The sequence below is a fragment of the Lactuca saligna genome, chromosome 2, assembly GCF_052625555.1.
Source record: "Lactuca saligna cultivar CGN05327 chromosome 2, ASM5262555v1, whole genome shotgun sequence".
Lineage (NCBI taxonomy): Eukaryota > Viridiplantae > Streptophyta > Magnoliopsida > Asterales > Asteraceae > Lactuca > Lactuca saligna.
The window spans coordinates 147493046-147511578 of NC_136418.1; the positions used below are offsets into that span (position 1 = coordinate 147493046).

The 18533-nt window shown below is 33.4% G+C and overlaps 1 protein-coding gene across 1 annotated transcript; it reads right to left on the reverse strand.

The window, feature by feature from the left end:
* Nucleotides 1–14812: 14812 nt before the first annotated feature.
* On the reverse strand, nt 14813–17484 carry LOC145031989 (casein kinase II subunit alpha-like). Its single transcript, XM_078980650.1, has 10 exons — nt 17020–17484; nt 16805–16934; nt 16259–16453; nt 15963–16120; nt 15756–15846; nt 15603–15668; nt 15445–15527; nt 15303–15366; nt 15152–15220; nt 14813–15074 (listed from the first exon to the last, which is right to left on the reverse strand). Exons 1-10 carry the CDS (start codon nt 17409–17411, stop codon nt 15018–15020), a joined length of 1305 nt encoding a protein of 434 aa, XP_078836776.1. The 5' UTR covers nt 17412–17484; the 3' UTR covers nt 14813–15017.
* Nucleotides 17485–18533: the final 1049 nt, after the last annotated feature.

Consider the following 18533-nt stretch of genomic DNA (forward strand, 5'->3'; position numbering starts at 1 on the left):
ACCTTGCATGTTTTGACTTCCAGAATAATTGAGTTTATTAAGAATAATCGAATTATTCAAACGGGCCACAGTCGTTCATATGTTGGAAGTAGATATGAATGAAGACTGTCGTGAATTGGTGTGTGGATTGTCTAGAAGAGTATTAGACATAAGCAAATGTTTGCTGCAACGTTCATGAGTGCTTATGAATATGATTTGAGCATTGGATTAAACCCACGCTCACTTGGATCACTCCATGAATTGTATTACGAGTGATTGGTGAGACGATAACATCTTATATTCTTGAAACCGAGATGTGTGAGTTGTATCTTGCGAATCGGTTGCACATTGATAATATGTAAACGCACTAGTAACTTGGTGTTATAAAACATATTGTTGTGTGTGATTTGGTTAGTGAGTGCAAGCGAACATTGTATCAAAGTTTATCCGTTCCTTTTATCCAAAGTAGGATAAAAGCGATATCTTTGGGCCCCTCGATGGTTTAGTGATGACATATGTAAATGCTCGGCCGGGCTAGGGCTAATTTGATTTGTTCAATTAGTCTGTCGTCATAAATCAGAAATCGAGAAGTAGTACAAAGAGAATGATTAGAAATCATGTCTCAGACGATATCAAGAATGGAGGAATATATGATCCCTTATCTAAGGACACGTGTATCTGATATGATCAGAGTTGACAGCGGCTTTGGAAAGCTACGATTGCAGATCGGGATCTGAAGTCATACGCAGAATAGTTGTTAGACTTATCCAAGTGGGAGACTGTTGGATTAGTGTCTAAGTCCATAACTATTTTGGTATGTACTTGACCCGATGGTGCATGGTCCTTTTGGGTTGCCTTCACCAAAGCAACTTGATTGGAGAAATGAATAAAGAGAGAAAGGATAATATGATTTATTAATATGTTATAGGAATAATTATTAAAGGAGAAATCATATTTGTTTAATTAATATTGGTCAATAATTAATTAAGAATTAGTTTTGTGATCAAATGTAATTAATTAAACTAGAGGGGCTGAATTGTAATTATGTGATAGTTACAAAATAAGGTAAGGATTATCTTATATATATGGTGAACGAATTTGAGGTGTAAATCCCTTAGAATTCGAGTATGATAAGGATTCAAGGATTATCTTATTGGTTGCTTAATGGATAATCAACTAGATAAGGATAATGACTGAAACCCTATCTCTACACCTATATAAACACCCCTAGGGCCATGAATTCGTGTATCCCTTCCCAAGAGGTCCTAGATACGAATTCTAACCTCTCACCTCTCTCCTTATACCTTCTCCACTTGCTTATGGTGTTTGTGAGCCATTAGAGGAGTGACACTTGTGACTCTAAGCCTTCCAAAGTCAATACAAGGAGATTTGGGATTGTTATTGCTACATAACAATCAAGGTAACATTATAAACTCATTCTTATGTTAATATGATTATTTGAATGCTAGAATTAGAGTTTATAGTCTTGGATTCAAAGCATGTACAATAGAGAAACCTAGATCCAAGCATTAGGGTTTGTATGAGCACATAGGATGTCTTATGACCAAAACCCAACAAGTTCATATAGTTTAATTTCATTTGTGTTGGGTACTTTGGTGGCTCAATTGCTATCAAAATTTCTTATGAATTCCTTCAATAATTTCTTTGTTCAAGTTCATGTTTTGATCAAAGTTTTGGAGTCATAATCTTTCTTGTTGATTTCTAAAACTTATGCTAACTTCCGTCATGGATCAAGTGGATATTTTTCATTGATAAAATCATGTTTTAAGTCACCCAATAAGCCTCACAACAATCTCTCAAAGTCCTTCCATGAGACTTCGTGGTGAAAGAAATCCAAATTCCTATTTATGAAACCTACTTTTCTTTCCACCAAATGATATGTACCATGATGAGTGGGTTGTGATTGGAATTGATATTTTTATTGTTTGACATCTTACTTCCATTAAGAAGTTAGTTTTTACCTTTATGGGTGTTCTTAGTGATGGCTTAATGGGTTAAGTGGTCAAAAAGTCCTTGAAATCCAAAGTTGGAAATTTCAGACAAAATTACCAATATGTCCCTGTGTTGGAAAAAACTATAGAAAAATAACCAGGAGTCGGATTAATGATCCATAAGTTATCAAAGTTTTCATTGTGAGCCTAGTTAGTCTAAAAATGTTTCCAGGACCTTTTGTTGCCTCCAACTTAGGTGAAAATTGTCTTGTTCACCAGCTGGTCAGAATTTAGTTGCATTGATAGGAAGTTTTGTAAAAATCATATAAAATTCTATAAAAATATTTTTGACCTTCAAAAGTAATTTTAAAAAATATAAAAATATAAACCTCTAGAATATGAAATAAAAACAGAAGTTCAATAGGACCCAAGTGTGCTAAAACAGCTCTAAACAGGTGGCTGTTTTGAGTCCAAAACTGGGAATTTTGCTTGTTAGTTGATTTATGTGTTTGGGTTATGGATTTGTCATCTTTGGCATTGTAGAACTCCATAACCTTTTTATTTTTATTTTAATAGGGGAAAAGGTGATACTTAAACCTTTACTAGACTTTATGTGTGAGTTGGTCACATCTTTAGGAAAGGTGAGTCAACTTTGTGGTTTTAAAAGTACATTGTTAGGAGTATCCCATATCTTAGATGGAATGGGATCAACCTAGTTATCTAGGATGTATGTGACCCTTTTATGATTGAGTACTATGCCATGATGTTGAAATACTTTATGTGCAATTGTATCTAGGATGTTGCATGCTAGACTCCTCTTTATTTGATGTAAGATGTGAGCTAAGGTCATGCTAGATTGAGTGATGTGTATGAATATTATGTGATGTGAGCATGTTAATTCTTGTTTGAAAATATTTGTTTAAAATGTTTTAGGACAAGCATGATAGTGTTGTATTATCTTTATAGAAGTGGTGTGTGATGTAAAATGTAATAACTATATAAAATTACATGTTTGCATGAAATGAACCCTTAAAGAGGTAATGTATTAATAAAAGTAAATTCATAAAACTTACACGATTACTTGATGAGAGTATAAAGTGTAACTTCTTAATTAATTAATCAATATTAAATTAAAAGGGGAATATACTATTTAGGCGAAGGGTAGTGTTGGCTCCACGAGGAAAGCCAATTAGTGTTGGCTCCTCAGGAGTACTGTGACATCCCTATTTTCACGGCTAGAAAAAACCGATTTTGTTTATGCTTTATAAAAATCATAGTACCTCTTTTAATAAAAATGTTGCGTAATTTGTTCCCAATAAAACATGATAAAAACGTTATCAAAGCATTTCGAAGAAAAGTATTTTTATTCATTTTAAAACATTTGGGATGTCATCGTCAATACAGAAACATAAGCATAAACAGAACTTACAGTCAATATCACTAGTGATTTATATCTCCTTAATCTCTCAGTGTAATGTGGCTTCATATCAACACCTGTGATATAACTAAACTAAGTGGGTCAGGTTGGGAAACCTGGTGAGTACATAGGGTTTTCAACCCACAATAAAAATAAGTTTATTAACTTTATCAAACCAAACAAACCCGATTACATGTACCCGTTATCCTCACTTTACGTCCCTAAAACATCTAACACAAGGGACGTAGTCTAAGGAACTTTTATCGGTGTGACAACACATGCTTCGGGGGTTCCTCAGCAATTCATGTCAAATAAGCCAACCATGTGGGGGATGGAGTACTGCTGGTGAGCACACAGTTCAAATAAACACCTACAGGTTGCGAGCCTACTAGCGTTCCACTAGACTGTCTAGAATAGTCCGTGGTTGTCATCTATACTCCGCTAGATGACTGGATCATCAATAACATCTATAACGAGGCCTCTCGTTATTTTATTTGGTCACACAGCAACTATTACATCTACTCATGTTTTACCCAACACATTTTGTAGATATAAAATACATATACAGTTTAAATCATTTAAAACATGTATAAAATCGTTCATCCAACATATATAGAAAGTATACAGAAAATATGCACACACAACATGTAATTTATATAAAATACTTCATATCTATGTGTAAGATGAAAGTAACTATGCACTCACTTCATAAGGTGGTGTCTCGGTACTCGGACAGCGCTTCGTTTACTTTAAAATAATTTCCTTCAACGAAACTTAACTAGAGTTTAGTATATTATACGCCGACACTAATTAATAGTCTAGTTATTATTTTTATTATATAAGCATTAATCAATACTTATATAACCCATAATAGTAGCCCAAGTACTTATTATAAGTTCCTAATAACGTTACTAGATATAAATAAAAGCTATATTAAAAATAGCGTAAGCGTAGCTCACTTACAGCGGGTTTTATAGAAAATCGGGATTTGCTTGGAGCAGCGTTCTTGAGCCGAAAAGCTCTTCTTCTCGGAGCCATCGAGCACTTCGGGGCTTCCGCCTCGTGCTAGGGAGGTTCCCTACACTTTTCGGGGGGTTTCGGGGCTAGAGAGAGGTTCTAGAGAGACAGTAAAGATAAGAAAGAATGGGAAAGGTGTGAAGAAAATGAAGGTGGGAGAGGTTCTATTTATAGGGTAAAAATGGCTGAACTTGGTGCCACGTGTCACCATCTAGTGGCAAGACTTGGGGAGAAAGCAATAGCCAAGATTGTGTCACATCACCCATTTTCGCACAGCACACTCCCGACTTCTAAAATTCGTAAATTTCACATACGATCTCCGTTTTTGACGTTATTTATATCCACGCGTAGGTAAAAATAAGATCTACAACTTTTATTTTGACTCTGTCGGCTAACTCTCGACCGATCTTAAATTTAACAGTACGAGAAGATTATAATGTTAAATGTCCGCGTAAAATTCATAACTTCTACATACGGACTCCGTTTTCCTCTGCCTTTTTACCGCTGAGTTCCTATTAATGAGATATTCAACTTTCATTTAGGTCACGTAGGCCAAAAACCGCTCGAACTAAAATTCGAGTTTCGGGCCGTGCACTGCTATGCCAAATGTTAGAAAATTCATAACTTCCTCATACGAAATCAGATTTTGGCGTTCTCTTTATAGACGCTCTTATTTTAACATATTCTACGACTTTTGTTTAGATTACTAAGGCTAAAAAGTCCTCCATTGTAAATTTACTATTTACGTCTCCCGGTGTCGTGTCGGTTTTTCCGTAAAACTTCGACGGACCATAACTTCTTCGTTTTAACTCGGATTTCAATGTTCTTTATATGTACAAAACCCTTGAGACGTATTACACAACTTGGTTAAGATTATTTATTCTAAATAATCTTTTGTCAAAAATTCGTTTTCGACCCCGATTATCTCTAAATTGACTAACGCGGATCTACGGGCATTACAGTAGCCCACTAAGGTTGGCTCTAAGAGGAAAGCCAATAGTTATTGGCCCTATGAGGATAGCCAAGTAGTGTCGGCTCAACGAGGATATCCGGTTAGGGATGAACCTACAAGGAAAGTCGATTAATGTTGGCTCTACGATGAAAGCCAGTCGAATGGTTATTCTAAGCGACCAATATGATACATGGTTAACCTAGGGATATGTGAACTGGAGTGATGTTGGTTGTATGAGGAAAGCCGACACGAAACATCACGTGGGAATTAGGAAGTGTAACTTGATGGAATTGGCACCCCTCTTACCAATCCTTAACAATAATACATGTATACATATGTGTAAAGTCAGAGTAGCGAACGCAGCACACCGGGAGCAATGATTACGGGTGATAGTCGTGCCTCACTTAGTGCATTGGGTCATGTGTGTCACGTTAGTAGTGAACGGGGTCTAGTCTTAGGGGTTTTTTGGTGAATAAATAGACCCTAACTAGGACGTATTACTTTAATAATTACAATGATGGTGAGCGGTGAGTAATTATTAATGTATAGCGGAGAAACAAAATATTATATATTAATATTTAAGTGGCGAAGCGATAAAATAAAAATAGTTGCAGCAGCATTAAGAAGGGTAACAAATAAAGAAACTCTAAAAGAAGAACTAAAATAAATTGAGCTAAACATGTGTTTGTTATGTGGTGTGATGTTATATGTCTTGCTAGTGAGTCTTTGACTGTGTGTATATGTTTTCTGTGAATCCATCTATGATATGTGTGTCCGGTTAACACTGTGCTATATTGACTCACTTAGCTTATGCTAACACTTGTTCTTTGCTTGTTGATTTTTTTTGTGCATTAGAACATGTATCTTGACATGATGCCTTGGTGAGGATGGGAACCATTGGGTAGTTTAATTTGGTATCCTTAGTTATGATACCATTTAGATATGTTGGGTTTTCATTAATATTTTTTTCTAAACTTTAAATTGTGATGGGTTTGTTTTGACATGAAAGTAACATTGGTAATGTTTTTGAAATAATCATAATAAGTCTTCTGCAACGTATTATGTTAAATAAATGTTTTAAAAATAAAAATATTTGGGTAAAAAATCACGATCTTACCTGAACACAGAGGTCAGTGTTCAGACTCACAGTGTAGACTGGCTCGGCTAGGTGCTTAGGATCTAAAGGGGGGGGGGAGTATGTTGAGAGTCATAGGATAGTTATATGTAACTTATTGAATTATACCTTCCTGTAAATGTTGTGTGTACTTAAAAAAATCTTTGTTATTTAGGAACATGTCGCACATTGAGGGGAATGTCAATGCCGGAGGAGTTGGTGGGGGCAGGACAACCGCACACCCAAGACGTCACCGTTTATTTTTCTGACCCCACCTGCTATTTGTCAGCCGCGGATCCAGCCAAGTTGTAGCAAGCACGGCACTGCGAGTGTTGCTATCATTGTTGGCCATCAAGGATAGTTTAAGGTACAAGATGTTGAGTTACAGAGGTGCGATCGAGCCATGGAGCAAATTCAGTAAGTTATGTAAGATGTATGACTCTTACCCCTGAGGATGAATAGGAGGAGAATGAGGAGCCACGAGAGGTGATAGCTGAGAGTTGCTTAGTTATCCGGGAGCAGAACAGGGAGCCAACTGGAGAACATGTCGAGGGGTGGGTGATGGGTTTTGAGCACTCTAACAACCTTAAGGTGCACATACAACCCTAAATTCTTTGGATCTATGTTTTCTCTAATTATACATGCAATTTGATTTTCCAAAGCATTATCCTAACTAGCATACAAAGCATGGGTACTTGAATAACAAAAACTAGTTAAATGAAATACCTCTTCTTATATCTTGTTAACTTGGACCTTTAAGAGCCTAACACCCCAAATGTGATGCCTCAAATGCTTCACAAAACACCACCAGCAATGGAGGACTTGAGAGAGAGTGACTTTCACACAAAAATCGGCTATGACTCTTCCAAAGAACACATGTGTCTGATTTTTATGGCTAAGGGTTTTCTTTTATAGTTTGGCAAAACCCTAATGCACCATGACCTTTCATATTACTTAGGATACATGGGTTAAACCTCCATGAACTACCATATTGGTTTAGCCCATCCTATATAACCATAGGCCCACACTAGAAGAATCATTGATTTACCAAATCAATCCCCTTACATTTAATTAGACTCTTTTGATCACTAAATTGATTCCAAATTAATTCTTGATCAAGACTAATTAAATAATATGATTTCATATTAATATATTAGAACTTATAATATATTAATAAATCATAAATAACCTATTCTCAAAAGTCCATCCTTACAAATTGTTCCGGTGAAATGCAACCCAAATGGACCATGCTACTTTCAGGTCAATTACATACCAAATATAGTTATGGACTTAGACACCTTATTCAACAGTATCCCACTTGGATAAGTCTAATAACTATAGCTGCAAGTACGACTTCGGGAACCGACTAGCAATCTTAGCTCTTAAAAGCCTTTGTCGAACTGTGGCATGCCATTTAGATAAGGGATCATATAATCCTCTGTTCTCAAGATATCAGCTGGACAAACACATGGAACATAGTCAATCTTATTGTCTAGCATTTGTTTCCTGATTTCCGATTTGTTTGATATAGAACTTAATTGAACACATCAATTGAGTTTTGATTGGGCCCGGCACATAAGTCAAAACAAAATCATCGAGGGGCCCAAGATATCGCTTTTAATCCTCCAAGGACTAAAAGGAACATATAAACTTTGACTCATATGCTTGTACTAAATACTCTTCAAATTGTACACAATAACACCATTTTATAGCATCAAGTTACTGATGCAGTTTTGCACTATACCCCACTACTCTCAAGTCATCACTCCCACCAAGGGTAAGGACCCAGTCCTTAGTCCTCTACAGGTACTTGAGAATGTTCTTTACCGCAGTCCAGGGAGCCTTGCCATGATTCCCTTTATATCTGCTGATCATGCTCAAAGCAAAGGCCACATCAGGGCGAGTACAATTCATAACATACATGATCGAGCCAACATCGAAAGCATATGGTATTCGACTCATCTCAGCTATCTTAGCCCTTGTACTCGGACTCTAAGTCTTACTCAGTTTGGCATTGCTCTGCATCGGTAAGTCACCTTTCTTGGAATCCATCATGTTGAATCTTTTCAACACCTTTTCCAAGTAGGTACTTTGACTAAGTCCAGTTAGTCTCTTACTCCTGTCTCTCAATATCCTTATCCCTAGAATATAGGCAGCTTCTCTGAGGTCCTTCATAGCGAAACACTTCCTAATCTCTTTCATTGTACCTTCAAACCTCTGGACAATTATGGACTTTGCAGCCCTCTAAAAAAGCTTCCTATATTCAACACATGTAAAAAAATCTTGAAATTAGCATAGACGTTCCCAACACATTACCTATACTCAACATCTGGTACTCTTTCTTTAACAACCTCAATAAGACCCTAAACATGCAACAATAATATAAAAACTTAAATTAAAATGTAAGATTGAAAAATAATACTACAATGTGACAATAGAAGATACCTTGTGTTGTTCAGAAATTAGGGTTAAGATTGCTCTATTTCCCATGTTAATGTCATTAAGAAGTAGTTCTAGATAACACTTCCAAGTTTCTTTGTTCTCATCTGCAACTACTGCCCAAGTAATGGGGTATATATAGTTTTTAGCATCTCTTCCAACTTCTAATAGAAGCTCACCTCTGCAAATACCTTTTAGAAAACACCCATATACACCTATAACCCTCCTATATCCCTCAATCCAACCATCATTTACACCTTTGATACAATCATACATATTTGAAAAATGAAGTGTGGAATCAAGCATTATATTCGTGTCAATTTTCATTGTTGACCCTGGATTTGCTCTCAATATCATAGCTCCATAACTCCATAGTTTTTCATAATGTGAGTTCAAATTGCCTTAAATCTCATTAAGTGCAAACCTCTTTGCATTTTTACACTATCTAACACTGACATTGGTATTAAAATTTTCCCCAACTTGAGTCGTCATTTCTCTATAACTCATTTTGGGATTTTCTAAAATATCATTAACAAAATGTTTCCAAATCCATGAGTATGCCACAACTAGCCTAAACTTGAAGGATCTAGTACAATTATGCTAATTAACTAAGGAATTAATTTGAAATATTTTTCACTACTCATCCATGTAGCATATAATCTAAAAGGACATTTTGTCTTTCCTTCATTAGTTTTACAACACCTACATAGCAACCTATTTTTATCATTTTTTCTATACCAGTGGTTATAGTCATTTGCTACTACATAGTTGATACAAGTTGCTTAAGTTCTTGATGGTTACAAAATCTCATACCAAGGATGGGTTGCATTGTATCCCATTTATGATTTAGGTCATAAAAAGGAAAAATTAGGACTTGTTTGTTTCCATTATCTGAATCATCGTCCTCATCAACAACATCATTTCTAGAGATAACACTGATGTGGGTGGGAAAAGTATCACCAGACAGAGTCAATGGTATTACCTATTTATCGAGTTCATGATCAACAGATAAGGCATCAAACATAAATGAGTTTGTATCTTCATCAAAGCTTTCACTATCAACACCTTCTGCTTTATATTCCTCGATCCAGTCAAATACAAGTACATTGTAGTTATCAAAATATACACTAATATTTCCCTCATTACCAGTTACAGCATCAAGAAACCTAGTGTAATCATCATCATTTGTCAATGTCTCAACCCATCCCTTAGTGACTTATGCCAAAGACAGTAGTAGACATCAAGAAAAATTGCTTCATTTTTATTAGATGGACCAGCCATCCTCAATTTCTGAGAGTAAAAGCTTCAATTGTGTATTGTGTTTGAGAAATCTTAACTTTTACTGAGCATTGAGTTTGAGAGTGTTTACTCTCATTCAGTTAGGTAAAGTCATCTAATAATGGGAGACGAGTATAATAGCCACGTAATCTTACATAATTAAGTGTAATAGCCACGTAATCATACATAATTTCCACATCACTTGTTTTATTTTTTTAATTATAAAAATTGTATCCAGTTGCCTATGGTATGATATGTACAATGTTAAAAATATATTGGTAGAATGTTTACTTGCAAAACATATTAATCGTATTTTTGTACAGAAAAAAAAATAATGGTATTTTTGTACATACGCCAAAGATGATTACCCTTACAAGTCATTTTTCCAATTTATAACTAAAAGTGTTCGTAAAAACGTTGCACTTTTATGAGATATTGTAGTGTTAGGAAGATGTTTAGACAAAAGGAATGGTTTAATTTCATGTTTATATTTGATTTGTAAGGTTAGAATGAGTAATAGCACTCTTAACACGTTGTCATGTAGGATTTTTTTAGTTTTTTGAAACCATCTAAACTTAGCATGTCTGACACAAAAAATGTATGAAGTAGTAGTGTGTTAATTTAATAGGTTAAATTTTGGGGAAAAATTAAAAATTAAAAAATAATAATAATAAAGAATCAAATAATCACAATCCAAGATCCAACATTTTATCTCCTCTCTCCTCTCCTACACCAATGGCGACTCTCCACTAGCAAGCGCCTTAGCGCAAGCCATGGGTCGTCTTTGGCGAGACTAGCGCATGCTAACGAGCCGTTCGGCGAGCTCCGCTCCCTACGACCTAAGGGCCTACAACAAAGAAAGAGATATCGAGGTTTTTTTAGTTTCCAAACAATAGCTCACACCAAAGGACAAAATATCAGTTTAATATTATTAATTTTTAAAAAATGTATCATCAGTTTTTATAATTATTTTCAATGTTTTTAAGTAACGTAAAGCGTGACTTTGTGGCAATATTAATCCTTAAGTTTTTTTTAGTCGTGGCGAGTTACGTTGTTTGTAAAGTGTGATTTAAGACAGCAATATATATATATATATATATATATATATATATATATATATATATATATATATATATATATATATATATATATATAGGGTTAGGTTCATTTTAGACCACCTATATTTTGTAAAACCGTGAGACGCATTTTTTTATTTTTTTTATTTTTTTTTTTTAGTTAATTCAAGTTCCGAAAATAATATTTAAAAAAAGAATTTTTGGATTTTTCCATTTATTTTGCATTTTAAAATTATTTTTTAGAATATGAAATTAGAATATTTCACGTATTTTTCAAAAAAAAAAAAAAAAAAAAGATTTTTTTTTGTTAATTCAAGTTCCGAAAATAATATTTAAAAAAAGAATTTTTAGATTTTTCCATTTATTTTGCATTTTAAAATTATTTTTTAGAATATGTACAGTGTAATATTCTATTAGAGTATTTCACGTAATTTTCAAAAGAAAAATGGAATTTTTTTTTTTAGTTAATTCAAGTTCCGAAAATAATATTTAAAAAAAAAAAAAGAATTTTTAGATTTTTTCATTTATTTTGCATTTTAAAATTATTTTTTATAATATATCAGTGTAATATTCTATTAGAATATTTCACGTATTATTCAAAAAAAAACGGGATTTTTTTTAGTTAATTCAAATTCCGAAAATAATATTTAAAAAAAGAATTTTTGGATATTTCCATTTATTTTGTATTTTAAAATTATTTTTGGATTTGATCTCACGATCTTACAAAATTAGAATGATCTCAAATGGACATGAACATATATATATATATATATATATATATATATATATATATATATATATATATATATATATATATATATATATATATATATATATATATATATATAGGGTTAGGTTCATTTGAGACCACCTATATTTTGTGAGACCGTGAGACGCATTTTTTTATTTTTTTTATTTTTTTTATATTTTTTTTATTTTTTTAGTTAATTCATGTTCCGAAAATAATATTTAAAAAAAGAATTTTTTGATTTTTCCATTTATTTTGCATTTTAAAATTATTTTTAGAATATGTACAGTGTAATATTTTATTTAGAATATTTCACGTATTTTTCAAAAAAAATAGAATTTTTTTTTATTTTTTTTATTTTTTTAGTTAATTCAAGTTCCGAAAATAGTATTTAAAAAAAGAATTTTTAGATTTTTCCATTTATTTTGCATTTTAAAATTATTTTTTAGAATATGTCAGTGTAATATTCTATTTAGAATATTTCACGTATTTTTCAAAAAAAAACGAAATTTTTTTTATATTTTTTTTAGTTAATTCAAGTTCCGAAAATAATATTTAAAAAAAAGAATTTTTGGATTTTTTCATTTATTTTGCATTTTAAAATTATTTTTAGGTTTGGTCTCACGGTTTCACAAAATTAGAATGGTTTCAAATGAATCTGAACCTATATATATATATATATATATATATATATATATATATATATATATATATATATATATATATATATATATATATATATATATATATATATATATATCAAATTGTTTTAAAAATAATCCCGACGATAAAATCAACAATCATTTTGTATTTTTTTTAATGTGGTGTTATTTACACCATATAAACCATACATAAAGGTGAAAACAACTTTTGTTTTTGGGAAAACCATTTTGGTTTTTAAAAAAAACGTTAATAGATTCTGAGAATATCAAATAAATATCAGTTTGAGATACATTTTTATTTTATTTTATTTTATTTCCTAATAAATTATTTGATTATACTTTTATATTATTTAGGGTAAATTACACCAATAGTCCCTTGTGTACATGCCAGAAAGCATGTTTAGTCCCTATTTTCAAAATTTAACTTGGACCGTCCCTAGGTTTGATTTTTCTTGCACGCTTAGTCCCTATTGACATGAAATGACTGTTTTACCCTGGATTAATTCTTTTTAGATTTTCTTTTATTTCCTTATTTGTTTTAAATAATAAAAAAGAAAATAAACTAAAAATCCACACCCCTCCTTACGACACTTCCGTTCTCCCCTCTTCTCACCTCCTTATTTCTCTGGTAACACCTCGATCTAAAACCCTCCATCTAACACTTCATCGACGACTTCTGATGGTGGGGCACCGGTGAAGAAGGTGATCGTCGACTTCCGATAAAGCATCACCATCGTAGTTTCGCTCAGAAACCTTCTCCTATTTTCTGTAACTCCACTGGCGATCAGCCGATCACGCATCTGTAAATCCGACCTGTAACTCTCAAATACCTAGCCCAAACCGGTGTAAAACCCAACAAGTGGCGATGAACGCTCCATCTTCAGCGAACAGGTGGTGACGAAGACGAAGGTTTTCAGTTGAACAAATGTAGACTCAACTGTGGAGCTTCGATTATGACTGTAGAGATAGATGTTTTAAACGAAGATCTATCGAAACCCTAACCGACGTTAATAGCGGCACACATGTGAGCCGGTGACGGTGAGGGTGGGCGTCGAAAGGAGCCTCTATCAGATTTAGATTAAGAAAGAGGGTAGAGAAAAAGGTCGAAGACCATCGCAGGAGCCTCCGTTAGATCCCGTCGTTTCCGCCAGAGAAGACGAGCACTAGATTCCGATGAAAAGGCTCTAGAACGAAGACCACAACCACCCATCAGAAAGGGGTGAGGAATGTTCGTCAGATGGTGGAGACGGTGGTGGTGGCCTGCAGTTTGTATGTTGTGTTTGGGTGCTTCTTTCCGATCAGTAACAATGAAGGGATGGATGGGTTGGGGAAAATGAAGGGGAGGGGGTTTATTTTATTTTTTTAATTGAAATTCATAATAAAAACATTAAATTAATTTAAAAAATAAAATATAAAGGTATTATGGTCATTTTAAATTAGGCATGGACTAAGTTTGCAACAAAATCATCTTTCAGGGATGAAGCGTGTAAGGTTAAAACAAACAAGGGATGGTCCGAGTTAATTTTTGAAAATACGGACTAAACACGCTTTCTGACATGTACACGAGGGACGAATGGTGTAATTTACCCTATTATTTAATTTTAATAAAAGAAATTATTTTAAGTATGTCTATTATTTATATAATTGTTTTGCTGAAAACTTTTTTATAGTAAAAGCAAAATTCATATGAACTTATTTCTTTATCAATAATCTTTACAATGTATGTTTTTAATCATTTAATATCATAACTTACATTTCATAATTGTGTTAACATAAGTTTTTACTAAATATCTTATAGTAGCGTACAATTTAAAATATCACAAAACACGTGAACATAGTTTAATCATCTCTTTTTGAATTGGTTTTGATTACAATCGATCTAGGTATGTTTGGAGAATCTAGTAAACATGAGAAGGCAAACAAAAGTGGGATGGAACATGGAAGGTTTATTTTATATATTTTTTTAATAATAACAATAATAATAAATACTAATAATAGATTCTATGTACGTGTAAAATAGAAAAAGCCTCGTAGACACTGAGCAAATGACTTACAAAATTACTTTTTTTTTAATTTACTAATGTCATTTATCGTACAATGATCAAAGAACCATAAGAAAATGTGACGAACCTAGACTGAAATGCCCCCCTACAACAAGTACATTTTTCACATACTAGATTCAAAGAAAAACCGAACTTAAAAAATACAGTTACACAAACACACACACACACACAATATTATCCCTTCAAAGTAAAAAAACAAAATAAACAACAGAAACATACTTTTTTTTTTTTTTAAAAAAAGTACAAATATTAGTGAGTCATATAACATTGAATGGAAGGAAGGTCAAAAATACCAATTGCTTAGTTTTCATTCTTCCCCACTATGCACGTGTCCTACTGGTTTCCGCATTCCTTATCGGGTAGAAATACGGATGTGCCTGTAATTTATATCAAAAAATGTAATTAAATCCATTTCCATTATTTTTAATAAATGACTAAAAAGTAAAACACTTACCATTGCTTCTTTAGCAGTCGGCCTTTCTTGATGATCATACCGAAGCAACTTGTCAAGAAAGTCAACCGCCTACTCAAAACCAAAAAAAAAAAAAAAAAAAAAAATGAATAATATTTAATTTCAAATAATATTAGAGTATACACATATTTACCTCGGGAAGAGCTAAATGTTGGTTATCAGAATTAATGAACTTTGTCCATGGTTTCCTACTATGCCTACACCCATAGAAATAGAAATAGAATTATTATTAGTAAAGTATGTATAGATATAGATAGCTACAATATATGATATACCTTCCAACAAGCGCAGTAAGATGTGGATCTAGCTCTAAGCGATACCTCTGTAGATAAGTATTTAATTCATCTGTCCCCAACACCTATCCAACAAAATTTAAATTTAAATTAAAAAACAAATTTATATTTATGTTACGTACACAAAACATAAAGCATACCTTGGCAATTTTCACGAGCTGATCATAATTGTCGTGTCCATAGAAGAATGGTTCCTTGCGGAAAATCTGTAGGATAAAATACGGGGAATGAATTAAAAAAACTTATTAAATAAAATAATTTAATAAAACTTTATAATACAACTAGTTAACTACCATTCCAGCGAACATGCAGCCGAGGCTCCATAAGTCTAATGAGTAATCATAATCTTGCAAATCGACTAGGAGTTCGGGACCTTTGAAGTATCTGAGGTTAGAGGGTAAAACCGTAAAAGCGAGTGAGATTTTTTGTTAATTAAAAAATGTGGAAAAGAAATTAGAATTGAAGGAGAAAGATAAAGAGAGAGAGAGAGAGAGAGAGACCTAGAAGCTACACGAACGTTATATTCTTTTCCTGGGTGATAAAACTCAGCGAGGCCCCAATCTATGAGACGAAGGTTGCGTTTTTCATGATCAATCATCACATTGTGGGGTTTCACGTCTCGATGCATGATGCCTTGAGAGTGGCAATAATCTAATGCCTACACATAATCAACGGATATAAGAACTACTTTGAAATATTAAAAACATGAAATGTTAAAAAAGTAGCAAAATGAGAGCTCATGTGTATCCCACTTAGCAAATCATTAACAAAAGAAGCAAATACTTGAGGTGTTTACCTTCAAAAGTTCATATATATAATAGCGGATATCAACATCAGAAAGTGTTGGATAGAGCACTTTGAAATCGGTGTTGTTCACATATTCAAATATTAGACTTGGTGTCTTTGATTGTTGATCTCTAACAATATCCAGTAATTTCACAATATTTGGCCCACCACAAAGGTTTTGTAGGATTTTGATCTCCCTCTTGATCTGCACTCACAAAAGTATGAATCATCAATGATAAAACAGAATGTATATTTGGTAGATACTGCATTATGGAAAGAGGAAAAGTGAAAGGAACATCACAAGTAGAAGTAATGAATCACTTGATCAGTTGATCTCCTCTATGAAGATGTTCAGCAGAATTTCAAATTAGTATTATCAGGTGACCTCGATCTTAGGTGAGCAAGAGTACAGGTTTCCCAGTCTCCTTGTGGATAAAGTTTATCTATGTTCGCGTTATTAATGTGTAAAAATTACGCATACAGTAGTCGAACAAGAGTGTATAATCTACAGGATATAAACTTGGATGACAAGCATACAATCAAGAAATTGGCTAACCTTCTTCTTCTTAACAGGTTTGAGTATTTTGATAATACACTTCTCGTCATTAGTACAATGAAATCCCTCAAAAACTTCACTGTATTTCCCCCTCCCAACCTTCCTCACCACCTCGTAATTGTCCTGTTCCCTGTAAGATAATCAAAATCACACGAAATTATGCAACAAAAAGAAAAACATAGAAATGATAGGTGAAGTCATAAGAGAGCACTAACCCCCATTGAACGGTCAACGACTCATAATCCCAGTACTCCTTAGGCCGGATAACGTTAATATCGGTATAAACCCTAGCCTTGGAGGGTGCGCCGGGACGGCGGATAGCTTTTCCGATCTTTTGCGCCAGGGTTTCCTGCAGAGACACCTTCGGCCGGAGGCTGTAAGATCGGGGTGGAGGTAGAGGTGGAAGTGACGTAGGCAGCTGACGGAGGGGGTTTTGATGAGGATAGTTGTGTTTGTGCTTTTGCTTTCGGTGGTGTTGTTGAGGTGGAGTCGCAGATGCGATGTGACGGAGGAGTAGTGTGGTTGACGATGGTGAAATGGAAGAAAGGGGGAATTTGGCGATGTTGATTGAGGAGGCGATGAAGTGCAGAGAAGGCCTTACGGCCATCAAACGGGTGTTATAATCAAGAACACGACCTCAGAATCAGATCGCAACCCTTTCTTTTGATTTTCCTGTATACACTTTTTTTTCCTTTTTCTTTTCCTTTTATATTCTTTTTTGACTTCTTTGTTTATTTTTACTACATTTTTTTTTTCAAACTAAATTTGGCTCAAAAATCCGAACCGAACCGAATTAAGCCTGAATAAACAATTTGATACGGATTTCGGGTATCTATATCATGTTTATTCAGTTTTCAGATTATTCAGTCCGGGTTACCTAAATAAGAGTTTTATTCGGTTCTAAATATCCGATCCGAATAAGCATTACTCGTCCTCTTTCTCTGATTGACATAAATCAAAATCACAATTCACACTTCTGTCATCGATGTTAATAATAGGAGAAGAAGAAAAAAACATAAGCTCGTTCTTATCGTTTCAAAATTGACCAATCTTCTAAACTATTTTCAAACTCAAAATTACTTTTGTCGATCTTTTCTCATGTTTTAGACTTTCAAAGATCGACTCTTCCTATTATCTCTAAGGATTCACGAATTCCTACTTTATCTAGTAACGGAAAATTAGGCTTCAACTCAAGAAACTCAAGTATGAAATTAATTCTAATTATGTTAATCTAATATGTAAATGTTATTCTTTCAATGTGTTATTATGTAATGTTAGTCTTTTGAATGTTTTATGTTGATGTATAAAAGTACAATATTATTCTATTATTCGGGTTATTCAGGTTAGAAAATCATAATACAGTTTATTCGGTTTTTTTCCGGTTGTATTAGGTCCTTAATCATCATGCACATGTTATTCAAGTAATACGCAAACTGAACCGATTAATACGCAAACCAAACCGAACCTGTATTGGTTAATCGGTTCGGTTTTGGTTCATGCAATTAACTTTATTCGGTTTTCGGGTTGTTCGATCGGTTCGGTCTGATTTCGACTCAAATAACATCCCTAACTACATTCATCATCTATTTGGTATTGATTGAGAGTTAAGTATTTGAAATGTGATATATAAATTTAAAAATAGAATAGTTGATGTAAGATGTTCTAAAAAAATTGATATAAATTAATGATTCAATCATCTCATCTCCTATCTATAATTATATATTTAAAT